Source organism: Carcharodon carcharias, chromosome 7 (genome assembly GCF_017639515.1).
Source record: "Carcharodon carcharias isolate sCarCar2 chromosome 7, sCarCar2.pri, whole genome shotgun sequence".
NCBI lineage: Eukaryota > Metazoa > Chordata > Chondrichthyes > Lamniformes > Lamnidae > Carcharodon > Carcharodon carcharias.
Window position 1 is genome coordinate 24800493 of NC_054473.1, and position 27463 is coordinate 24827955.

Genomic DNA, 27463 nt, shown 5'->3' on the forward strand with positions numbered 1-27463 from the left:
TTTTTTTCTTTTTTATTTGTAACTAAAAGACCGATTTCAAAGTAATACTAATTGATTTATCAGTACGTGAGGAACTAGCTGCGCCCTCCATGATTTTTTTCAGCGGTTTCTGACGAGAAACTAGAAATTAACATGTGCCCTCCTCCATCAGTTTGTGCAAAGGGAGAGTTCCCAGTTACCAAATTAGATTGGTTCCCAGCCGCAAAGGCGGGGTTTGATTGGAGAATCCTTTGTTTGTGACAGGAGCTTTTAATGTGATCAACGGAATACGATTAAAAGCCTGATCCGTGCTGTAAAAGGACGGCTTGCCGCAGGGCGTCCGTCCTTAAAAAGCTTTTAATTCACTCTGATTTATTGCTCGTCCTGAACGAGAGAATTCAAAGTGCAATACAGGATATGGCTAGCTTGCTTGCAAAGTCTTTATCTGCATCTTTGCAGTGGAAAACGATTAAGTTTTCCGCCGCTAATTTAGCTGTGGGTTATTGCACAAAAGGTGTTGATGTGCCCTTAGACAGCTATGAGAAGCGAGGTCGGGCGCCGCAACACAGTCCAACAGATGCTCGTGGAATCAGCAGACCAAATGCAACTGGAAAGATTGAGAACAAAACTTATCTGTGGGGTCGTTATAATGAGATGAAAAAATTAGTTCATGGTAAGTTTGGCAAGGAATGGTTATTGATCATATTGAGTGCATTCTGTTCGTGTTTCTGATAATAACTCACATGGATTTGAGAGCTTTTCAGATCTCTAACTCTGAAACGTATGCACGGATAATGGTGTATTTGTTTGATAAAAGCGGTATATTTACACCTGTATCAATTTTTCACTTTCTTATAGTTTAACTCTTTATTTTGAGTTCATTGTGGATTTACATTCGTAAATTTTATTTAGATAAGGTAACCAACATATAAAATTTCAACTCGAAGCGATGAATATTTTGCTGTTCACATGTACCATCCATAACGAACTTATTTATTAACAGCTCAAGATAGCGTGTTGATCGGACAGTTCAGTTTTCTGTTGACTGCATCGTTAATGCTTCTGTTCATTCTGCACAGGAGCCACTCAAGGAGATACGCAGAAATAGATTGATATAGGTCAAATAGTTAAAATAAAAAAATGTTTTATAATATTCCTTAATAAATACTTAATGCTTTGGTGTTAGCCCATTTAAGACAGAGAAGAGGAGGAATTTCTTCTTTAAAAGGTAGTCAATCTGTGGAATTCTTTCCCGCAGAGGGCTGAGAGGCTGGGTCGATAAGTATGTTAAAGGCTGAGATAGAGATTTTTAATCAGTAAGGGAATCGAGGGTTTTGGGGAAAAGGCAGGAAAGTGTAGTTGAGGATTATCAGATTAGCTGTGATCTCATTGAATGGTGGAGCAGGCTCCATGGACTGAATGACCTACTTCTGCTCCTACCTCTTATGGTCTTATCTCAGTTTCAGCTCATTCACCTCTAAGTGAGTTTAAGATTCGGTCCAGACGCTGTAGTCAGTTAACATACAGGAAGTCCTGTAGCTGGCTCCTGGAAATGCAAAATTGTGCAAAATGACGATATCCAAATCATAGAAACAATGTTATAACTGGGGGCTATGTTCCTGGCTTTAGGAATGTACATTTCCATGCAAACATGTACATTAATGCATTAACATTACAAAGCTAAGAAAATGTATAACTTGGGTACTCGCCAAGCTGTGAAGCCTAGTCTCACTAGGGAAATGGATGAGTGGTGGTGGAGATGGGTTTTACTGGCGGTTGGATGGACTTTTTTAGAGGGCTATTACAACTGGCTTTTTGAGGGCTATTAGTAGGGATCTATGCAGCATCCTTTGAAGGGTTCTTTCCAGTGGGTTAAAGAATTTTTCCAGTGACAGCTGCACTTTAGATTTTTGTTCTTTTCTCTGTACTAGTTGACTGCATCGTTAATGCTTCTGTGCATTCTATGGCAGAGTATTGTTTATCAAAGATGGCCATTGCCTCTTCAAGATTTTTCAAGACATCTCTCTCTCTCTTTCTCTCTTCAGGCACCATGCCCTAAGAGGGTGTTGGTGTTGCATCATGTACTGGTGCTGCATCATGTGGTGGTGCAAATTTATGCTTGGCAAGATACTGCAGTGGTTTACTGTTGCCTTCTACAGACTCTGGATGACCAGGAGACTCTCCTGCTCTTACCACCTGCCAGTTACACATTTGCACGTTGATAATCAGTCTGTTTGGCCATGTTATGAACACACCTTCCTTGGCCATCCTTGAGTGGGACACAGACTTGGAGCTTCTGGCTCAGAGGTAGGGATGCCAGCAATGTGCCACAAGACACTGACTTTCAAGGCATCACCAAGTGATTTTGAGCTGAATATCTTGGTTGGTTGTTCTTGCTCATCATCCTCCATTCTCCTCTACAAACTTTTGTTGTCCCATTTCTTTCATGCCCTTGGTAAATAATATCTCTGCATGGGAGGCAAGCAACCCTGCAAATCCTGTGTTTAGCCCCTCTAATCCCATTTGCTTGCCAATTTTCTATAACTGTCTCTTGCATTTCCTCAATGGGCTCCATGTAGCCTTTGGCTCCAATGCAGTCCGGCTACAGCTTCCTCACAACCTTTTATATTGGATGATGTAACTTCATTATATGCCACAGGGATGTTAAGGTTACCTCATTCTATGCCACAGAGGTGTTATCAATGGCCTTCACAATGTTATTCTCCCAACGTTCTTTTTAGGGTAGGAACATTATCACATTCGGTTTCCCTGAAGTCCCAGCCAAAAGATAAGCTTTGGTAATAGATCTTGAAGGTTGCAATCACCCCGTGATCCCTTAGAAGTTATATATTTTGGTTGGAAGAACAAGGAGTGCAATTCTAAAGGGGGTGCAGGAGCAGTGGGACCTGGAGGTATATGTGCACAAGTTATTGCAGGTGGCAGGGCAGGTTGAGCAACCAGTTAATAAAGCATACAGGATACTGGACTTCATAAATAATAGGACAAGCATACCATCAGCCTGCAGACTAACCTCAGTATAATCTGCTGCTGTTCTATCAGTCCTGTTTTATACCTGTGAAGCTTGGACAACATATGCATGCCAGAAGCTGCCTGAGACAGCTAATGAAGATCAGATGGAAAGATAAAACACCCAGCACCCAACTTCTTAAAGCTGACACGCTCAGAATAGATGCTCTGATCATGAAGATATGACTATGATGGTTAAATGTGAATGTCTGATGAACTAATCTCAATGAAGATCTTTTATTCTGCATTGACAACTGAGAATAATCTTTCTGATGGACAACAAAAGAGGTATAAAGACTGTTTAAAAAGCAATTCTGAAACCGTAGAAAATAGATGTCCATAAGTGGGAGCAACTTGCTCAAGATCAGAACCATTCATGAACTATAAGACGTGTTGGACTGCTGATACTGAATTTCAACACCAACTGAGGAAGTCTCATCTAAAAAAATCACTGATCCTCGTCCTGGTATATCAGGGTCCACTGTTCACTGAGTGGATGCTCATTTCAAACTAAAGTCAGACTCATCTGTCATTAAAGAATTTACTACAGAAAATAATTTTCTGGCTATCTTCTTTGGCAGCAGTCAACAAGCAAACAAAGAAGTTAGGCAATTGGATAATCCATTTGTGGTGATTAAAAAAGAAAACCTGAAGGTGCTGGAAACTTGGGGGGAAAATATGGTTGCACTGAGGGCACATTGGCAGCAGTAAAGCAGTTAAAAGAGATTAAGATTTCAGGTGTAGGCCCTTTTGCCAGAATCCCTATTTATGGTAGTGAAACAATGGATAATGAATCATAATGCCCAGGAATGCCATTCTAGTACATTGTCATAAACGTGAACTACCTTTTTAAGTCTTTCATGTCCTTTTTGGCTTTAGTGAATGTAACCTTACACATTTAAAACTCTCAAAACTTCTCCAAGTGAACTTGTTTGTCATGTGGTGGGCTGAAAACTATAATTCCACAACTCTGGCATCACTTGTGGCAACACTGACTAAAATCATGGTGCTTCTGGTAGGTGCTCTTTAGTTGCAATGGTTGAATGACCCAGTTCTGTTTCCATGTTCCTATGTAATAGATAAAATTCTCATTGAGAAAAGGCAGAACTTCAGAATTAAGAAGTTAACAATTTATAATACTAACAGTTCATCAGGTGTATGGATTACTGATGTGTGCAGAACAGAGATGTCTATCCTCGGATAAACTGTTTTAACAGAAAAATAGGATGTGAAGCCTGCATTACTATATCGGTTAGAATATTCAGAATTCGGTGACTATTAATGTTGAGTAAGTGGCAAAATTGTTGTCTAATTTGCAATGTTAGAATCAGAGCTACTAAATTACAATCCTTGAGAAAGAAGATATCACTGCACAGAAGGATGGATAAAGCTGAAAAAACAGCATATGAATGTTAATTACTAAATTCACCATATGAACCGACACTAAAAAGCAGTCAAGGTTTTGGTGTAAAGTAAAATTTAATTCTGGGTGTAAGTAAATGGGATGCATGCACTTAACTAGATTTTACATGCTGCTTATCACAGGTCAGGAGCAAACACTCTGCAGTACCTGGGACTATTTGTATTACAAGAAATACATGGATTAAATCTCAAAACTGATCGCATTTGGTTTATAGTGGCTCAGAAATTAATGGCCACACCACCAAAGTGATTCAAAAGGAAATCTGTAGTGAGGTTAAAATATTTCTACATAAAATAATTGATACATTTACATCTTGGAGCAACAGATCTGATTTAATGGTTCATCTTGAATGTGACAGCAACAAAAGAATAATCCTCACTTAAATTTTCATAGGATGAAGTGAAAGATTTCAACCATTTTCAGACATTTATCAATTAATAGTTCATTGCATACAGTTGCAGCTAAAAAAATTGTGAGAATGTGGTCAAGACCTTTTACAACTAATTAAAATTGAATGTATATTAGGAGCCAGGTGGGTTGCATTTATACAAGATGAGATGTGTACTGTATGAAATAACTTTTTGTGATGTTTATGCTTATTTCCTTGTTGCTTCAACAGATGAGAAAATACAAAGTGAAAATAGAAATACAAATTGGCTTTTGACAAGTCTGCTTTTTCCTGAATTCATTCAGGGTTTAGGCATATTGTGGGACATTTTTTTATGAAGAGTCTCTGCTTTAAGGGTTATTGAACACGAAAGGTACCACGCTAATGTATGTAAAAAAGCTACTGAGATGTGCTGCATGAAACGTGAAGACTATTAAGGCAAAACCTAGCAGAAGGACTTTGGAAGCCGAAAGAAGATATCTATGCACAAAATGTCCACTGAAATGACTCTAATTACTAACAGAAAACCTAATGGCTTCAGCCATCAGTGGTTTCTTTTATCTAACTTGATAAACTACATGGAAGCTTGATTATTTGCCATTCTTTCAGCATGATATGTTAAAACACAGGGACAGTGAACATAAGAACATAAGAAATAGGAGCAGGAGTGGGCCATTTGGCCCGTCAAGCCTGCCCCACCATTCAATAAGACCATGGCTAATCTGCCCCAGGCCTCCTCTTTCGTGCCTGCTCCTCAAATCCCTCAACTCGCTGATTTTTCAAAAATCTATCTATCTCCTCTTTAAATACTTTAGTGATTGAGCCTCCACAACTCTCTGGGGTAGAGAATTCCAGACATTCACTATCCTCTGAGAAGAAATTTGCATTTCAGTTTTAAATGAGTGTCCCCTTATCCTGTTATATGTCTCCTAGTTCAAGATTCCCCCATTAGTGGAAACATCTTCTCAACAAGCACCCTGTCATTCACACTCAGAATCTTGTACATTTCAATAAGACTACCCCTCATTCTTCTAAACTCTAAAGAATAAAGGCCTAACCTGTTTAGCTGTTCTTGATAAGTCAACCCCTTCATCCCAGGAATCAGCATAGTGAATCTCTTTTGTACTGCCTCCAGTGCAACTATGTCTTTTCTTAAATATGGGGAGCAAAACTGTACACAGTACTCCAGATGCAGCCTCACCAACACCCTGTACAGTTGTAACAAGCATTCTCTATTTTTAAACTCCAACCTCCTAGCAATACAGGCCAAAATTTCATTTGCCTTCTTAATTATTTGCTGCACCTGCAGGCTAACTTTTTGTGTTTCATGCACAAGAACACCCAGATCCCTCTGCACTTTTTTGGAGTGCCTCTTCATTTAAATGATAGTCTGTCTTTTGATTCTTGCTACCAAAATGCATGAACTCACACTTTCCTACATTAAACTCCATCTGCCCAAGATTTTGCCCACTCACTCAACCTATCTATACCCACTTGCAGATTCCTTAGGTCCTCATCACAACATGTCCTCCCACCTATTTTTGCATCATCAGCAAATTTGGATACATTACACTCTGTCGCCTCCTCTAAGTCATTAATGTAAATAGTAAATAGTTGAAGCCCTAGGACTGATCTTTGTGGCACTCCACTAGTTATGTCTTTCCAACCTGAAAAAGACTCACTGATCCCAACTCTCTGTCTTCTGTGTGTTAACCAATCCTCAATCTGTGCTAATACATTGCCCCCACTACCGTGGGCTCCTATCTTGCAAAATAGCCTTTATTTGGCACCTTATCTAATGCCTTCTGGAAATCTAAATACATTGCATCAACCAGTTCTCCTTTATCAACTCTGCTTGTTATACCCTCAAAGAACTCTAGCAAATTTGTCAAACATAATTTCCCTTTCACAAAGCCATGTTGGCTCTGTTTGATTGTGTTAAGCTTTTCTAAATGTTCTGCTATTTCTTCCTTAATAATGGACTCTAGTATTTTCCCAACTACAGATGTTAGGCTGACTGGCCTATAGTTTGCTGCTTTTTGTCTCCCTCCCTTCTTGAACAAGGGTGTCACATTAGCAGTTTCCCAACCTGCTGGGACTCTCCCGGAATCCAGTGAGTTCGGGAATATTTCGACCAATGCCTCCACTATCTTTGCAGCCACTTCCTTTAAAACCCTTGCATGGATGCAGACCATCAGGTCCTGGCAAGTTATCGGCCTTTAGTCCCATTAGTTTTTCAAATACTTTGTCCCTCATTATAGAGACTGTTACAAGATCTTTCCTCCCATAAGCTCCTTGTTTATCTGATATCTTTGGGATGTTTGTAGTGTCCTTCACCGTGAAGGCCGATGCAAAATATTGGTTTAAATTATCTGCTATTTCCCTGTTCCCCATTATCAATTCTCCAGTCACACCCTCCAAGGGTCCCATGCTCATTTTAGCCACTCTTTTTTTCTATACCTGTAGACGTCTTGCTTTTTATTTTTATACTTCTTGTCAATTTACTTTCATAATCAATTTTCTCCCTCTTTAATAGCTTTTTTGTCATCCGCTGCTGGTTCCTAAAAAAAAAAATTCCCAATCCTCTGGTCTATCACTAGTTTTTGCCACTTTGTATGCCTTAGTTTTTGATTGGATACTCTACCTGATCACCTTTATTAACTCCTTCCTCGAGTCCTTCTTTTTGACCAGGATAAATTTTTTGCTAAGTGTTATGAAATGTCTGCCACTGCTCATCCACTAACCTTCCCCTTAGCCTATTTTCCCGGCCTGCTTTAGACAACTTTCTTCATACCCCTGTAATTGCCCTCATTTAAGTTGAGGACACTGGTTCGAGACCTGAGTTGCTCGCCCTCAAACTAATTTGAAATTCTACCATGTTGTGATCGCTACCCCCTCGAGGATCCTTAACTATAATATTACTTATTAATCCCACCTCATTACACATTACTAGATCTAAAAGAGCCTGTTCGTGGGTAGATTTTGCAATGTATTGCTCTAAGAAACAATCCCTGATGCATTCTACAAATTCGTCTCCCATGTTACCCCTGCCAATCTGATTTGTCCAGTCAATATGCAGATTAAAATCACCCATGACCATTTTAGCGCCCTTATTACACACCTCCATTATTTCCCGATTTACACTTTGTCCTATAGTGAGGCAACTCTTCGGGGGCCTATAGATGACTCCCTTTGCTAATCCTTATTTCCATTCAAACTGATTCCACATGACGATCTATTGCACCTATATCACTACTCACCACTGCACTGATGCTTTCCTTTATTAACAAAGCTATCCCACCTCATTTTTCTTTTTGTCTCTTTTTTCCGAATGTCAAATACCCTTGAGCCTTGACCACCCCGTAACCACATCTCTGGAATAGCTATCAAGTCATATTCATTTATTTCTATCTGTGCTGTCAACTCATCTATCTTGTTACAAATGCTGCGTGCTTTCGGATAAAGAGCCTTAAGTTTTGGCTTTTTACCATTATTATACATTCTGGTTCTGATTTCTGCTGCACTCTTCTACTTATATTTCTGCCCCTTCCTGTCACACTCATTATTATTCACCTCTTCACTACCCTGTACCTCTGCTCCCTTGTTTCTTTTTAAATTTTTACACTTCCCTTCAATTGAACACCCTCCCCCACTAATGAGTTTAAAGTCCTATCTATAACCCTAGTTATACGATTCGCCAGGACACTGATCCCAGCATGGTTCAAATTAAGCCCATCCCAATGGAACTGCCTCTCCTTCCCCAGTACTTGTGCCAGTGCCCCATGAATCAGAAACCATTCCTCCCACACAAATCTTTGAGCCACGCATTTACCTCTCTAATCTTATTTAATATGCCAGTTTGCACATGACTTAGGTAGTAATCCGGAGACTATTACTTTGTGGTTCTGCTTTTTAATTTAGCCCCGAGCTGCTCGCAGTCCTTCAGCAGAACCTCTTTCCTAGTCCTACCTATGTCATTGGTACCTGTGTGGAACATGACAACTGGGTCCTTCCCCTCCCACTCCAATTTCCTGTCCAGCCCAAAAGCAATGTCCTTTAACTTGGCACCAGGTAGGCAACACAGCCTTCGGGACTCTCTGTTTTTGCTGCAGAGGACAGTATCTATTCCCCTAACTATGCTATCCCCTATTACTACTACATTTCTTTTTTTGTCCCTCCACTTGAATGGTGTTCTGTACCACTGTGCTGTGGTCAGTTCGCTCATCCTCCCTGCAGCCTGTGCCCTCATCCACATTTTGAGCAAGAACCTCATACCTTTTGCACAAGGGCACTGCCTGAGGCTCCTCCAAAGCTAAATTCTGGATCCCCATACTTGCCTCACTCGTGGTCACACCCACCTGTCCCTGACCATGGTCCAAATTTGATGTAATTAATCTAAGGGTTATGACTGTCTCCTGAAATAGTGTCCAGATAACTCTTCCTCCTCCCTGATGTGCCGCAGTGTCTGCAGCTCAGACTCCAGCTCATCAACTCTGAGCCGAAGTTCCACAAACAGCCAACGGTTGCTGCAGATGTGGTCACTTTGGATAGCACTAGCGTCCAACAGCTCCCACATACTACAGCTGCAACACATCACCTGCCCAGCCATCTCTTATTCTATTTAATTAATTAGTTTTGGTGTTAAATATTTTATAAGTGAATTTCTTAACTATATACTTCAGCTGTAACAAAGTGATTTAAACCACTTGGCCAATTAAAAGAGACATGGAAGAGATACCCACCAATCACCTATCTGTTCTCCTTTGACATCACACTTTGGCTCTGACAGGTAGAAACAGGTTGAAGGAGCTCTATGCCGCTTTCATCTCCCACTGCCTTTCTCACACAGGTCCGCTCTCCATGTGAGGAGATGTACAAAACTCTTAATAGTGTTCCTTTCAGATTTAAAAGAGAAAATTCCTCAGAGCCTAATTTTTTAACCCTGCATTATTCAGTTCTCCTAATATTTCCATGACCTTCCTGTGCTGTTCTATGATTTATGATTTATGACATCAACTTACGCTAGATATCTAAAATGAAAACTGAAAATGCTGGAAGAGAGTGCTGATTGGTTGGCAAATGGAGGATGGAGAGGTGCTGCCATGGAGAATGCACTAGTTAACTGATTACTGATAGTTAACTGATGAGTAGCATGGCCCTTTGGCTGTTCTGTACAGATTGTACCCAACCAGCCCAAACTTGCAAAACTCACAGTGTCCAACATTAAATATGATTCCACGATTGGACAACATTTCCAAAACAATTGAGTGTGCCAAGAATTATGCGGACAATCAATTCAAGATTATCAGCTGGGCTTGTAGTGTGTTGCACTTACACGTGCCAGAAGCTACATATATTAGGACACAGGGCCCTGTTCTTTACAGACAGAAATAACATGTACACACATTGTGCCTGTTTCAACTAAACAACATAGGCAACAGCCATTTTCTGGTTCATTCCCCAGAGCCTTGACCAATCAGAGCCAACATGCCTGGTTTGAATCTAAACAAGCTAGAAAGTTAACTGTCAGTCATCAGCACTCTCTTCTCATGAAGTATATGTTGTTGTTCCCTTTACATTTGGTTTTCTTGCAAATTGTCCTGATGAGTGCAAGACAAAAAGCTTTGACAACATGTTTTCTTTTTTCAACAATACTCAAGTTCTGTACCACCAAACAACTTTTTCTTTTGTATTCATTCATACATTGTGGGCAGCGCTGGCTAGGCCAGCACTTATTGCCCATCCTTTATTGCCCTTGAAGGTGCTGGTCTGCTGCCTTGTCAAACCCCTGCAGTCCATGTGTTGTAGGAACACCTACATTGCTGTTAGGAAGGGGGTTCTAGGATTTTGACCCAGCAACAGTGAAGGAATGGCGATATAGCTCCAATTCAGGATGGTGTGTGACTGAGGGGAACTTATAGGTGGTGGTGTTTCCATGCTCCTGCTGTCCTTGTCTTTCTAGGTGGTAGAAGTCAAGGATTTAGAACCTTTAAGTAGCTGCGTTGTATCTTGTAGATGGTACACACTGCTCCCACTGTGCATCGATAGTGGAGGGAGTGAATGTTGAATATGGTGGATGGGGTGCTGATCAAGAGGGCTGCTTTGTCCTAGATGGTGACTTCATGTGTGTTGTTGGAGATGCACTCATCCAGGCGAGTGGAGAATGTTCCTTCACACTCCTGATTTGTACCTTGTAGATGGTGGGGAGTCAGGAGGTGAGTTCCTCTCTGCAGAATTCCCAGCCCCTGACCTGCTATTGTAGCCACAGTATTTATATGGCTGACCTAGTTCAGTTTCTGGTCAATGATAATCTCTAGGATGTTGATGGTGGGAGATTCAGCGAAGGTAATGCCATTGAATGTCTTGGGGAGATGGTTAGATTCACTTTTGTTGGAGATGGTCAAACTTGTGCGGCAAATGTTATTTGCCACTTATCAGCCTAAGCTTGAGTATTGTCCAGGTCTTTCTGCATACGGACAGGGACTGCTTGAGTATCTGAGGAGCTGCAAATGGTGCTGAACATTGTGTAATCATCTGTAAACTAACCTCACGATGGAGAGAAAAGATGAATAGACCTAAGACATTGGTCTTATTGGTGAAAGATTTCTACCATTTTCAGACATTTATCAATTAATGATTTGTACAGTTGTAGATTAAAAAAATTGAGAGAATGTGCTCAAGACCTTTACAACTAAATTAAAATTGGGTGTGTAGTAGGAACCAGATGAGTTGCATTCGTACAGGATGTTATGACTTGGCAGTTAATGTGTGCTGGGTGGGCCAAAGAGAAACTTGATCACGCTATCACAACAGTTTTGCAATTTGTATTTATTACATATGTGTGTACTGAATTCAAAAAATAAGTCCACCAAGATCTTTAGAGATTTTAAAAAATTAAATTAAAATAATTATTTATGTGTTTGAAGTCTTTTATTTTATTGATAAGACTACAATTACTACAATTACTCCTAAAATTCTGAATTAACTTGACCCCCCAGTTACACTCCCTTTAAGGCAATGGTTCAAAAATAGGTTTTAGATTTTTAACAGATCCAGCAAGTTAACATAATACCCTGGACAGTGGAATTCCAAATAGCTTTTCTCCAGCTTCAGTTTCGGTAGACAGCAGACTTATGCACAAATGGTGGAGACTTCAATAAGGCTATTTAACACACACCTGTTAGATCTTACATGGCCTTCTGACACAAAGCCTTTTATTTTCCTTTATATGTGTTTCTCTCTTAAAATGTAAATTCTGTTGTTCCATATGTCTTTGAAGCTGTATCTTTCTCACAGTGTAAAAACTTTCAAGTTACCACTATATCCAGTAACCTTTGGGAAAATAAACACATTCCTTAGCCTTGCTTACCTGGCTAGTAGTAAACAGACTGAGATCCCTTTGAAATCCAAATACTCTTTTTTTAAAATCTAAAAATGCAAATTCCCTTCACACCTTGCATGCTAATCCAGCATCCATGTTTACTCATTAGCATATCAAGCACTTAGCTTCTTTTGATGATTTAAACTTGAAGTCCACTTGACTCCAAATGTAATTAAATCACAAGAGACAGACTATACTTACCCCCATAAACATACTTCCCAGAACCAGAAAAATATCATGACAAGGATGAGATGTGTACTGTATAAAAAAAATTTGGGGGCATTTATGCTTATTTCATGCAAATTTATTTTCTAAAGAATTAACTCTAAACACTGCAAAAAGATTTTAAAAGTTATACATATATAAATGTATGTTTTGGTGAGAACTTTCTTTGCCATACTGACTAACTCAAAAATACATGTCTCAGCCTCCAGTCATGACTCTGCATGTTTCTTTTTTTCAATAATATTAATATTGGACTAAATAACAAAGTACTTGTATATAGCTGGTTGAATATTTTGCTTCTGGTACAATGCAAATGGTTACGTGCAACTATCTCATGTCCTGGCTACATTTTCTTGCATTACAAAACATACGCTTCACTGTTGATTTTACTGAATGTAATCACGTAAAAGTATTCCACACCCCAACTCTGTTCCTTGCTTCACTGTTTGTAATGTGACTATAAAAGAGAAAAATGCTCTTGTCAAATAGTTTTCTAGAAACAAAAGTTAATTATATTCTTATAGCAAATAGTCATAGGCTTACGTAAAATAATGGTGGGATACACTGTGGTAATCTATTGCAAGCAAATGGAACCATAGTTTACTGGATTTTTCTTTGCAGTTGTTTTACTAATGTTGACTGGAACATTTAAACCTTGGAAAGGCACTTTTCCTTTTTGCCAGGGTGAACAATCATATCCATAAGCTAGACATTAAAATTGCCTGTGGAAAATCCCCAAATATGCATTGATATTGTCTGAAGTGATAAAGATTGCAATGAATTATTGCTAACATCTATGATATTACATGCTAGTAATTGGGGACCTAGAATGCAGTTTTTGTTTACTGAAGTTGCCATTACAAGACGTGGTTATAAGGTGACCTAGATGGAAAATAAAGATTCTGGGGGAGACAATGGTGTAGTGGTAATGCTGCTGGACTAGTAAACCAGAGACCTAGGCTAATGCTAGGGTCATGAGTTCAAATTCTATCACAGAAGCTGCTGGAATTTGAATTCAATTAATGAATCTGGAACATAAAGCTAGTCTAGTCATGGTCAATGGTGACCATGATAACTATCATTTTTGTAAAAAACCCATCTGGATTCACTAATGCCCTTTAAGGAAGGAAATTTGCCAACCTACTTCAGCCTGGCCTACATGCGACTCCAGACCCACAACAATCTGTTTGACTCATTAACTGTCCTCTGAAATGGTGTAGTAAAACTGAGTTCAAGGACAATTGGGGATGGGCAACAACTGCTGCCCTCGTCAGCGATGCCCACATACCATGAAAGAATAAAAAAAGAATCAGAATGGCTGGAAATTGGGAATAACCAGGATCAGAAAACACTGCTGGAGTCCTTTATAGGGCCCCCTAATTGTAGTTATAACTATGGACAGAGAGTTAACAAGAAATAATTAGATGGAGCTTGTAGGAAAGTGTAATAATTGAATGGGGCTTTAATCTTCTTATAGGCTAAACAAACCAAATGGGCAAAGGTAATCTGGGAGATGCATTTGTGTAATGCTTTCACAACAGCTTCCTAGAACAACACATTGTGAAAGCACCGAGGAATAAAACTATTTTAAACCTAGTATTGTGGTTTAATTAGTAATTTAAGTGAAAGATCCTCTGGGAAATAGTGATCATAATACAATTGAATTCCATATTAAGTTTGAGAGTGGCATAATCAAGTTCAAAACAAGAATCAACAGAGCCAAATATATTAGTATGAAGCGAGAAATAGCTAAGGCTGATTGGATGGGAATGGCGGGAAATGAACAGCAGAAAATATTTAAATGATTCAAAACACTTCACATTCCGTCAAGAAAAAACTCAGCCTGAAAGATTATCTGTGGATTATTAGGGAAGTTAAGGATAGCATTGGGTTAAATGAAGAGACTTGTAATGGTGCAAAGGATAGGAGAAAGCCTGAGTACTGGGAGAGTTTTAGAAACCAGCAAAAGGTGACCAAGAGTTGATGAAAAGGGAAAAAATAGAATGAGGGTAAACTAGTCATGTGCAAAAACAAGGAGAGTAGCTAAAATAGTCCCTTAGAGGCAGAGACAGGAGAAATTATACAGGGGAATGAGGAAATAGCAGACTTTTCCTTTACCCAGTGGCACATGAGGCAGACAAAACACATGCTTATGTCTATTTCCATGACTAGCTTTTCCTGGGATAGATCATCAGCCTGTCACCAGAGGCCAAACCTTGAGGGGCACCATTCCACATCAAACATGGCTGATCAGGAGACTCTCCTGTTCTTACCACCTGCCATGGGTGTATTGGAAGGTAATCAACCTGCTTAGCCTTGTTATAAATGCACCTTCTATGGCCATCAAGTCCTGGAGTAGGACTTGATCTCAGAGTTTCTGGTATACAGGCAGGGATGCCACCCACTGCACCACAAGTTCTCCAGAAATAGTAGAGACATTGAACAAGCATTCACTGAAAAAGATACAAATTACCAGTCATAGGGCTAATGAGACTGAGGAACTTAGGTAATTAATATCAGCAGAAAAATGTATTGGAGAAACTAAAAGCTAACAAAACCTTAGAATCTGATGGCTAAAATCCTAAAGTTCTTTAAGAGTACCTGCAGAGATAGTGAATGCGCGGCTATTATTTCCAAAGCTCACCAGATTCTAGAATGGTCCCAGCGGATTGGAAATTAGCAAATGCAATATCACTATTCAAAGAAGGAGGGAGAGAGAAAACAAGGAGGCACAGGCCAGTTAACCTGGCAACAGTCACTGGGCAATGCTGGAATTTATTAGTAAGTAAGTTATTTTTGAGCTTGTAATTAATAGGGTAGATAAAGGTGAACCAGTGGATATAGTACACTTGCATTTGTTAAGGTGCCACACATAATACACAAGGTAAAGGCTGACGGATTTGGGGGTAATTTATTAGCACAGATGGAAAATTGGTTAACAAACAGAAAGCAGAGAGTAGGGATAAATGGGGCAAGTCGGCAGCCTGTAACTAGTGGAATGTTGCAAGGATCAACGCTGTGGTCTCGACTGTTTCCAATCCATAACGATGACTTAGTTGAAGAGATTGAGGGTAATGTATCCAAGTTGCTGAGGATACAAAGGTAAGTGGGAATGCAAACTGTGAGGAGGCCACAATGAGGCTGCAAAGAGATATGGACGTATCAGGGTGAATAGGCCAGGTTGCCTTTACATTTTTTAGGAAACCTCATTTCCAGGCAGGATGAGGTTTCCAGCAGTAATTTAAAAAAAATTTAAACATCATTTTAATATGTCTCTGTTCATGTGATTGATTTACATGTGGGAACATGTTTCCTTTTATTTTTAAAATCTTTATTTTTTATTGCAAAATTCTTAAGCTCCTGTGAGGCAGCTCTGTGCCTTCAGGGAGCTCTCAGTGTGCGCTCCCCCACACATGCGTGGACTTTAGCGCTTGCGCTCATCCTGCCCCCACCCTGCCAGCGCTGAGGCAGCGCCAACCAGTGTGAAATCATGGGTGGCAGATCATTTCGCCTCCGTGCCTGCCTAACGAAGGGAAAATCCTGCCCCTGGAGTACTGTGTGCAGTTTTGCTCTCCATGTCTAAGGAAGGATATACTTGCCTTGGAGTCATTACAACAAAAGTTTACTAAATTGGTTCCTGGAATGAGAAGATTGTCTATAATGAGAGGCTGAGTAAATTGGGCCTCTAGTCTCTGGAATTTAGAAGAATGAGAGGTGATCTCATTGAAAAATACAAGACTCTGAAGAGGGCTTGACAGGATAAAGCATTGTTGAGAGAGGTTGTTTTACCTTGGCTGGGAAACCTAAAAGATGGGGGCACAGCTTCAGGATAAGGGGTTAACCATTAGGATTAAGGTGAGGAGACATTTCTTCACTCAGAATCTTTGGAATTCTCTACCCTAGAGGGTTGTGGATGCTGCATTATTGAATATATTCATGGTTGGGTTAGATAGATAGATTATTGGTCTCTTGGGAATCAAGGGATATTGGGAGCAGGTGGGAAGGAGGAATTGAGGCAGAATATTGAATGGCACATCAAGCTCGCAGAGTCGTATGCCTCCTGTTTCTTATGTCCTGCTGCATCTTGAACATAGCAACAGTTTCCACATCACTAACACAGCAAATTTATTAAAGCAATGTAACACATGACTGACTCAGTTAAAGTATTTTCAAAGTACCATTTATTTTAAAATGTTAATTTAACCCTGACTCTACTGGCAGCTGAAAACAGCATGAAAAAAATTATTTGTGGTTTGACTGTTTCGTTTTCTGGTGTTTGCTGATTTTGTGAAAGGCAAATTGGCTTTTAAAAAAAAACAGGAATCATGGACTTGATTGCTTTGGTTTTCTGCTGGTACTTTTCCTCATTAGCACTTGCTGCTACTTTTGTCTTTATTCTGATTTAGTCAATAGAATTAGCAACTTCACAGATAAATATTATTTGAACAAATCACTTATTTTCCCTGTAACTTTGGAGGTATGACACATGTGAGATTACACTGTAAGGTGTTGTGCGACAGTTTTAATTATTTAAATTTTGTAAATAAATTGTTATTTTTTTTCCAGAACTTATTCCCCCAGGAATCTGCAACCTCCTCAATCCTGCAAACATCTATTCTAATAATGAGGTTAAATTGGGGAACATTGAAATTTATGGATTTGATTATGATTATACTCTTGCACAATATTCCAGTTCACTGCACACAACGATCTTCGACACTGCACGAGAAATCCTTGTTGATCAATACAAGGTAAGTTTACATGTTACTGTTTCTCAAAATGATTACATTCATTTTCTTTAAGCATAAAGCTTTAATGCTGTTAAACATTACACTTTCAACGCTAAAAAGCAATGGATTGTGTTGGTAGATAATGAAAATTAGCTAATAGGTGAGCATCTTTAATTTTAGTCTTGCATTTGTGGTACATGGGTATCCCAGCTATGTAATAAGTATAAGGTTATTACAAATGAATCCATTGAATTAAATCTTTCCTTAGCAGCAAGGTTATTTCTTTTTAGAGAAAGATTGCACTTGAATGACAATGGAGCGAGGCCACTTTTTACTCAAGTGTTTGTCCCATGAAATTAATGTCATATATTTAGCAAGGAAGATGATTTTGGATTATTTCTTTGAACTTTGTGGTTGAGGAGGCGGTTTGAGTTGATTGTGAGGTTAACATAATAAGTAGGATCAGGTGTAGGCCATTTGGCTCCTCGAGCATTCTCCACCACTCAATAAGATCATGGCTGACCGGATTGTGGCTTTAACTCTTTCCTGCCTGTGCCCCCTTAAACCTTGATTCCTTTTAGATCAAGAGGTTATACAATTTGTGGCAGGGGCTTCAGTCTTCCCAATATTTAGCTGTAGAAAAACACAGCTCACACAAGATAGGATGCTGGATAAGTAGTATTGGACAAGGAAGGCAGAAAGGCAGAGGAGGTCTCTAGAGAGGTGGTGGATAGTGCTGTGTACCGTTTGAGTGGATGATGTTGCAAAAAGGCTGCTATGTGGAAGAGGAAGAAGAACAGGCTAAGCATGATCTTTTGGGGACTCTCCGAAAGCAGGGGTAGGTAGAGAAGCTGTCGATGGAAATGCTCTGTCTCTGATTTAGATTAGTAAGAGTGGAGCACAGGAAACAGCCTATAAGTGCAGCATGTATTATTTGTCTGCCCAGCTTTAGTGCCACTTGGTGAAAAATTTTCCTCTCATTGGGGGGGGGGGGGGAGTATGAGTGGGTGCAGGTGGGCACGTTGCCATTTTATGTGGGCAGGTCATTTAAGGCCTGCCCAGTGTGACGTCCGCTTGGAAGTGTTATGCACTCCCTGTGCAATTGGGGGGATTTCCCTCAGCTGGGGGTGTGCTCTTTCGTGCATGAATGCAAAACAGCGCACAGAGATCCCTGAGACTAAGTGCTGCCTCAGGGAGATCGGCTCGGAATTTAAATTTTTAATACGAGAAATGTTTTTAAAAATTTCCCTGACATCTCCCCTCCTGTAATACTGTCATGAGTTGGGACATGTCCATAACTTTTATTGAAAGATTGGATAAAAATTTAAATACCCTCATGAAATCTCATCCCACCCGTGGATGAAGTTTCATGCTTTTTCCAAAGCCCGCAGGGCTCCCGACCTACCTGCCAACCTTAAGGTTGGATGGGCAGGTCCATTAATGACCTTAATTAGCTTTTCAATGGCCTCAATAGGCTGTTGACAGGTCGGTGGGCGCACAGCTGACTGATGTCAGTGGGGTGATGTCGGGAGTTCCACCCGGCGTCATCCCATGTCATTTTACGCGTTGGTGAGCAGACCCCGCTTCCGCTTGCCGACTGGAAGATCCTGCCCTTGATGTAATGAATACACCAGGTTTTATGGCTTGATTTTTCTCCCTGCCTCTCATGCAACAACCTTCTTGAACTGAGAGCTGGCAGACAATCCTTCCCAGTCTCTCTCAACCTCAGTTGTTCAACTGAGATGCCAAATGCATGATGTGATAAACTGTAGAGAGAAATAGCTTTCTAGCATTCCGTAATATGCCTTGGCATGGACTGATTTAAAAAAAATTAAATTTACGATGGTCGTAATGCTGCACTTTTAAATGGTTTATGAATATGACTGGTTTGGTATGTAAAAACTGAGCTATTGCAATGAGCAAGATCTCAAATTTGGTTCATAATCTGTACCAAAGAAGCTGATTTTCAACTGGAAAAAACCTGTGGGATGCTCAATTGTTTTTAACTTCAAGATGTTGATTTACTGTCTGGTAACCTAGCTAGAAACTACATGGAAATCAGGTGAGGTCACACTGGTTCATCTGTAATCATCTCACAAATGAATATCGTGTGGCTGCACAGTCTAGATTGGCACTCTTCCTGTGGCAATGTAGTTCTAATTGTTGAGGAAATCTTAGTATGGTAGCATAGGTTGGGGGAGGATGGAGAAAAAAAATGGTTTCCTTGTGGGTCATTAACCCATCATCTCCACTTGAATACAAAAACAAAAAATGTTCAACTGAATGAAAGGTCTCACCTGAAACATTAATCTGCCTCTTACCAATGTTGATAGATGTACAATTTCTGCGGCTTTTTCATTCTGATTGTCACTAATGTGATATTGCATTTTATTTGTATTATCTATTATTTATGAAACACCTGCGGTCTGAATATTTCTGCAATGAATAATTACATCCTTGAGCAGTGGGAAATTACTCATGACTATAGATGATACATAATGGTTATAGGGGATGCCTAATAATTGGGATTAATTCAAGTCTGATTGTAGTATAGTGCTTCCCTTGCTTAGCGGCATCCAGCTGAAGCCAATGGATTTTGGTGTGATTAATGCAATTCGTTCAGGAAATGAGTAATGTCAGCAATTACATTAGCTAAAAAGCATCAAATTTATCTTGTAGCCTTTAATTATATATATATATATATATATAGTTATATTAAAGAGCTCAGTGCTGACTAATAAATTAAAATCTCTTTTAACATTAAATGCAAACTTTGTGTTATCTGGCACAGTACCAACTAAATGGTCTATTAACTGGAATTTCTGATGCAATGCAAATAGTCACTTTACCAACCAGAAACCATTCAGAAGTTATCCAGAACCTGAAGGTTTCCGAGCATTGTTGGGACACCTCAGTACAGCTAGCCAAGTTTCCGTTAGAGGCACTGTTAGTCCTTGCTCCATACACTGCGAACAGAAGCTCAGAGTGCATTACAGAAGGTTACAGCAGGCAGAAGGGAAGCAGGGTTAAAAAATACAGCTGTGTTGAAAGCATAACCAAGGGGGTGATCTTTCAAGAGGCTTTTAAAAGCAGGAAAGGTCTGAGGCACACTTTGGAAATGGTATTATGTAAGACATGTTAGCTAAAACAGAAACAATTAACAGTGGAGCACAGACAGTGGGGAACATGGGGTGTCAGAGGGGTACTTTCTTGATGTGTTTAACAAACAGTCTTCTCATGTAAAGTGGGAGTTGAGTAAGATCACACTGATAAGGCAGGATAACTAATGCAATGTACAATCTTACCAGTTTGTCCTGAAATAACAACAAAATCTTCTCCATTTGTGAATATGAAGCTCTTGATAATAAGCAATTTGTTTCTACCAGGTTTTTACTGCAGTGAAATGTAGCAATGTCAATCGTTTTATCATTGCTCTCAATATCTGAATCTGAACCAGAAGTATGTTTACAGTGCAGCCAAGCCTGCTAGCCTAAGGTTTCAAAGTTCCTGTTATGTCAGTTCTCCTCAGGTTCTGATCCCTCTGTGGTATTGTGTAGTTAGCTTTCTGAAATGCAAATGTAGTGATATATGATCTGTTTTTTTAATTTTGGCCAGCCTGACTTACGAAATAACTCAGTGACTCCCCATTAACCAATATTTTGAAGTAACCAGCATCACCCATTCCTGGAGCATACCGGACAACAACATTTTTATGTAATGTAAATGCTTAAAGTTCTATTAAATGGTGAACAAAAATAATTCAATATAATGGATTTGTCATTTATTCATTGCAGCATAATTTCAAAGCTTCAATTGTTTGCTTAGTTTGTGCCAATGCCTATCAGGTATTCAAGCTTTGGTCTGGAATTGCATGCATTACTTGGTTTACGAAGGCGCAGTGGCAGTCATATTGGCTTTTATTGAGGTGAAGTGTTTTAATGGATAATACTTAAAGAGATTTTTCTAGTAAGGACTTCTAAGATTCTCTGATTTGAATGAGGAAAACATTTACAGTTAGGAGATACGCAAATATCACCACCCTTCCATTTTGACACCATGCTGGGTTCCAGAGTGTAATTGGAGTATGACACAAAACAAATCACTGAAAAATTATAACTCCTGTAAAACAGAAGCTGGTAAAAATAATAGCAGGCAAAGGTCAAACATATTCGTAAAACCTAATTTATGACAATCATATAACATGGTTAGACTGTTTTAGAAAAGCCTGGAGGAATATACCTTGACAATATTTCAAATTCCCTTGTTTCAACTGGATTTTATTAATTACAGTGCCTTGTGAGGTATTTAACAAGAATCTAAATCATCCTGCTCTTTACTTATAGAATAATTTACTTTAACCTTTAAATGTAGGCACTATTAATTTTTTTTCCAGTGGACTCTGTTATATTTTAGAATGTGGCTTTACCAATTCTCAGCTAACTCTGATGCAGAACAGCGGCATTTCACCTATATTGTGTTTTACAAGTGTGCCTTCTTTCAGTGATGTGCAAGAGGCAAGAGATAGTGTGCCAAATGCTGTATTTTTGAGGCTTTTTTCAACCTTGAACATTAATCTCAATTATTTCTTAGTACCCAGAAGGAATCAAGGACTATGAATACCAGCCTAACTTTGCCATCAGAGGACTACATTATGACGTGCGGAAGGTAAGATGTAAAATTTAATTTTAAAAGGGGGCAATTTTCATTAACAAGCGTATAACAAATCTTTTTTGTGTGCTAAAATATAAATTATGCAATCTTCCAAACCGAATGACATTGTCATTTGCCTGTCACATCATTGTGATTAGATTGATGCATAGTACCTTATAATGTGAGATATATATTATACAAAATATTACATATATGTAACACATGTAAAATATATAGGAATGTGCAGAGATGGCCAATCCAAAGTAGGAGCTGGAAAAATAATTTACCTACTCAAAATTGGTCTTTGTTATCCTTGTGGTTTCAACTGTTTGCCAAAGTCTGGATTGTAAGTTCTTGTTCCATTACTTTTGCATCCCTCTATTCCTGTCTTATTTTCCCCTCTGTTATTTCTTGCCTTCCACATTTCCTCTTTCCCTTTTTATTCCCTTGCAGCACACAGTCTGGCCTAATGCATTCCTTCATTCCTGCTTTCCACTTCACCCATTCCCTCTTATTCTATCTCTTTTACCTTTCTAATTTTCACTGTCTCTGTCTTTCTTTCATTTGGATTCTCTCATTTTCTCATTCCCTTTGTCCCACTATTTCATCTTGACTTTCATTTTCTATCCCTTTCTCTCTGTTCCTACTTTTTATTTTCTTTTTGAGTGTTTCTCTATCTGATTGTACTCCATTCTTTATTCATTTGAGTTTAAAATGTGCAACTAACTAGGTCTGTGAAATCTTTGGGGGTGGGTTCCGGGAGGTTCCGTGTGACCCTATTAAGCAAAAGCTGGGTTTTCTGTTCTCTCTTTTCACACACTCTCCCTCTTCCTTTCCACACTCTCCTCTCTCCACACTCCCCTCTCTCCACTGTCTCTCTCTCCCTCTCTCTTTCTACACTCTCTCTCTGCACAGATACTGATGCGTGAGTGTGTAGAATGACGCTCATGACCTGTGTCACAAGGCTATTTCATTGCAAATCCATATAATGCCTGTTTAATTCATGTGGTTGTGAATAAAGTCTATTCCATCTGCCTTGTTTTCTGGTACAGATTTACATGGTGAAGATGTGTGATCATGACAATAGAAGCACCATCTGTCCTAGTTTTTCTCTTTTTCTGGTATACATGTGGTCGGCTATGTCTCAGCAGTGGGAGACAGTTCAGCCGCAGAATTGCCGTATATAGTTTCAGGACATGATCGACCACCCTGCTGTACTGCATGAAGAGAAATAATAACCTCTCCTGGTTTTAGTGGGGAGGTGACGGTATAGTTGTAATGTCACTGGATTAGTAATCCCAAGGTCCAGGCTAATGTTCTGGGGCCATGAGTTCAAATCCTACCACAGCAGGTAGTGAAATTTAAATTCAATAAATCCAGCTGGAATATAAAAAAGCTATCTCAGTAATGGTGGCCATGAAACTTGTAAAGAACTTAACTGGTTCACTATGTTCTTTAGGGAAGGAAATCTGCCATCCTATTCTGGCCTGGTCTAAATGTGATTCCTGACCCACAGCAATGTGGTTGACTCTGAAATGACCTAGCAAACCACTCAGTTCAAGCACAATTAGGGATGAGCAACAGATGCTAGCAATGGGTGCATCTAATGCAAGAATTAAAGTGAAAGTTAACCAAGGTGTTGCCAATTTTGGATCTACACTATTCTTGGGTTCTTAGATATATTCTTAGGTTCAGCATCCCTAGTTGCTCCCAAAGGTGGCCATCTCACCCCTTATGATTTGGAAGAGTACCTTCTTTTTCATTGTCTAGTCACATGATAGTATTGCCCAGGGGCCAGCAGTAAGATGATTTTGTGATGTGGTGTGGACTGGATCCTGTGGCTACAATGTGCCTTGTGCATTTCTTCTACTTTCCAGAAGACAGACTGATGATCAGTCTAGTGAGATGAGGCCCTCTGTAAACTAACAATCTAGTTTACTTTATATGAAATGCATAACTTGAATAGGCACACATTGTCATAAGGAGTTTTAACATTTTCTGTTTCTCCTCATAACGTCCAAAATAGTTACATGAATTGAGCTCTTCAAATGGGCTTAGTTTGACTTTACAAATTAGTATATTAAGCTGTTGGCACTATAGGGGAAAAAGAGTTCTCTGCCTCTTTGGCTGTTTAAAATTCAAATTACTACTTCTGACATTTTCTAAAAAGACTTAAACAAATACAGTTGACCTCTAACCATTCCCCAGCTCTTTCTGTCAAGGGTTGGCTCATCAATACATCAATCAAAACTACAACCTTCAGAAAGAATCTCCCCCCTCTGTTGCCCTCACCCCTTCATGGCACCCAGATTGTCTGTTCAGGTCATGAAGGGGCCATTCTAACATTACCAAAGTAAATGTCTCTAAAATGTACCAATGGACCCCATTGTCTTAAACTGATCAAGTATGTGAAACACAATTCCATTTACCACATAATCTGCCCCTCATTAATGGGTCTAATAAATATTCCAGGCGAATTGGGAGTTAACCCTTTTGTGGGCTGAATTAACTTGGCAGCAACAACTCAAGAAAATCAATCTGATGTCCTTTTAAAGCCAAATTGTCAGCAGTCCCAAAAACAGGACAAAAGATTTCTACTAAGAGGTTACTAAAGGTAGACTGTTACCCAAATGTCTAGTGTATGAATAAATATTCTTTTATTTGACAGGGATTTCTAATGAAGATTGATGCTTTCCATTACGTCCAGTTAGGAGCAGTGTACAGGTATGATATTCTGTATGGCTTAATATTATTAAATATGGTGATGTTGGAATTGGACTAAAGACTTTGATACAAGAATAGCTATATCAAACTATAAAGGTATTTATTTACAAAGATTGTGCAAGTATGCAAGAAAGCACTTACTTTTTGGGGAACTGTATGTTGGCAATAATGGATAAGTACATTTTGAAATGCTTGTGTTTAGTTTGCAACTGAAGATCTATGTAAAAAAAACCAAAATAGACTTGATAGTAAGTTTACTTGTATAGAACAGATTGTGTGCGCCTACCTTTTTATCCTGTTGATTAGATGATCAACCCAAATGTATTTGAAATGATGCTAAAAGTGAAAATGCTCATTCTGAATTTCAGCCATTTGATGCAGGTTTTCCACTGCATTTTTAAAATATTAATGATTTTGGGTGCCGTTAGCAAGATCATCATTTATTATCCATCCTTATTTGCCCTTGGAAAGCTGATGGTGAGCCTTGTATCTAATGCTATCCATTATTATCATGAATATTAATTTTGTTTGGTTATATTTTTTGGCGTACCTTTTAACCTCAATTTTCCCTTCATATAGAAAGCATATTTTGTCAAGGAAATTTCGTGAATTACTGAAATCAATTTGTACATACTTTCAGAGGACTCAGCCCAGTACCAGATGAGGAAGTATTTCAAATGTATGAAGGCACTCAACATGTTCCTCTACATCGAATGAGTGATTTCTATGGCAAGGTAATTTTTTTTCATTTCTCTCATTTTTAATTCCTCTCTACTCATCCACCACTCGAGCTCCTGATCTCCGCTACATCTCTGTTCAAAAAATGAGAAGAGTGGCCTCAGACTAGCTAATGTTGAGGAGAGAGGAAATTAGAGAGTTCATCATTTAGTGACAAAGTCAAGGAGCAATGGTCCATGCTACATATCCTGGCAAGAACGTTATAGGAGGGTTTGCATTGACAATTTTTTTTTTCAAGCTTTGCCTCTACAAATTTAGAGTGAAGTTTGACACTGAAGTGTTTGATAATGTCAATTCCTGGATAGCTTTGACAGCTGGACAGCTCTTTGACAATTCCAATGATTTTGTGTGAAATAAGTTCATAATCATGTTCACTCTTACCTCTCCAAAGGGTTATCCTGATTATCCAAACACATTCACCAAGTTCAGACCTCCTCTTTCCTGTTCTAATCTGCACACTCTGGATTTCATGCTTCGTTCTTCCAAAATCCCACTTCAGTGGCGGCAACTGGTGATTTAAATGATCAGCTGCCTCTGTGAATTGTGTATATGCAAACCCCAACTTGACTCCAGTCCTGCCCCTGCGAAGATGGAAAATGCCAGGTTCAGGAGCGGGACTTAGAAATTTTGGCCATTCCCAGGATTTTCGCCATGTTGGAGAGGCTCTTCATGGCAAAAATCTGGGCCCAAATTTCTTTTGTTTGCATAAACTTGTCATGTTGCCATTTTTAGTTATAAAATGTTGTTTATAGGCAATATAAGGAATACTGGATGACAATCATAACCTTTCTTAGACATGTGCTTCCCTATGTTGGTAAAGGTAGGTACTCCTCTACCTTCATGATGAACGGTTTCCTCACTCCACTTGATTCAGGTTTTCTCAATTGACATGCTAACTCGATATGAGATTTGTTTTAGGGAGAGGGGAATTTGCACTCCAGTCTGCACTTTATCATTATTTTGACAAGCTTTAAGAGGCAAATAAAACCAGTCAATAATCACTTACCTTGCATTTTTCTTTTGCTCAGCAGGTAGATGTTTATATTTTATTTAGCCAGGTTAAACAGGAAGGGACTGAGATGGAAACTCCTTGTCAGGATGGAGGGAAAAGGGAAGTGGTAGCAAGCCACTCCCCACTCCATTCAGCATTGCAGATAAAGCTGTTGGTTTTTTCTTGAACAGGAGACTTGCAGATAAACCTTTATTTTGCCTGCAATCTCTAAAATTTTCTGGCAGCCAGAATAGACATGAAACCAGAATGCTTAGCTACAGATGGCACTTACAATCAACATTTGGCAGCTTGAGTTGTGCCAGGCTCTTCCAGCTTTGTGCAAATCTAGGTTTATTTATTATCTTGTTATCTTGTATTTTTACAAAATATGTTTAAAAACAAATCACAATACTGTGGACTGGTGATTACCGATATATTTACACATCAAGTTAAATATGGGACATTGGGTTCCTACAGTATTGCAAGGTCACCCATTGATATCATGTGTTGGCCCAAAGAGTAAATTAGTAAAGGTATGCATTACTAATGTTTTCAGTGGCTGTTGAGCAAAAGGCTCAGAGATTTTGGAGACCTATTGTGAAGAGGTACAGATATTAAAGTGGAGATCTTTTCATATATCTTTCTAAGAATAGGGATTTCAGCTGTATGGCATTTCTGCAATTTAAGGTGCTATTGTTCTAGGATTGGCAGATATCTCACCTAGTTGGCAAATATCAGCTAGCTAATGGAATAGGTGGTGAAATTCACAGTGAACATAGTTGATTCTCTAGGATTTCATGCAAACTGCACTAACTGTAGAGGTGATTTTCTCTTTCAATTCAATACTTGCATTTGTAAGTATTTAAAATGAAGAGAGAAGGTAACTTAAGTCCAGATTGATTTGATCACAAGCTGTTGTCAAAAAGACCAATTTCATATGGGACATCTAAGCTGAAAAGGGTGTCTTTCTGTTCAAACATGTTTACTCTTTCTGTCCAATCCTGTTGTAACTATTCTAGAATTTAAAATAAAAGCACAACCAAAGTAAAGACTAGGTAACCTCCTTCATGATGAATACAATCTTCATTCTGTTTAGGTTAGAATTTCTTTTGTAAAATCATAATTCTCAAGCATAGGTAACTCAATTGCTAAACCGCTATTAAGTTCTTTTGGTGCTCTTGATAATATTTCAAATTATCTTCTGTCA

General features: G+C 39.1%; 1 protein-coding gene across 1 annotated transcript in view; it reads left to right on the forward strand.

The window, feature by feature from the left end:
• Window positions 1-311: 311 nt before the first annotated feature.
• nt5dc2 (5'-nucleotidase domain containing 2) overlaps window positions 312-27463 on the forward strand; it is a 57015-nt gene continuing 29863 nt past the window's right edge. Inside the window, exons 1-5 of the mRNA XM_041191800.1 lie at window positions 312-652; window positions 16990-17174; window positions 21744-21818; window positions 24472-24527; window positions 25168-25261. Of these exons, the coding sequence (XP_041047734.1) occupies window positions 397-652; window positions 16990-17174; window positions 21744-21818; window positions 24472-24527; window positions 25168-25261 (666 nt within the window). The 5' untranslated portion in view covers window positions 312-396. The remainder of the gene's footprint in view (window positions 653-16989; window positions 17175-21743; window positions 21819-24471; window positions 24528-25167; window positions 25262-27463) is intronic.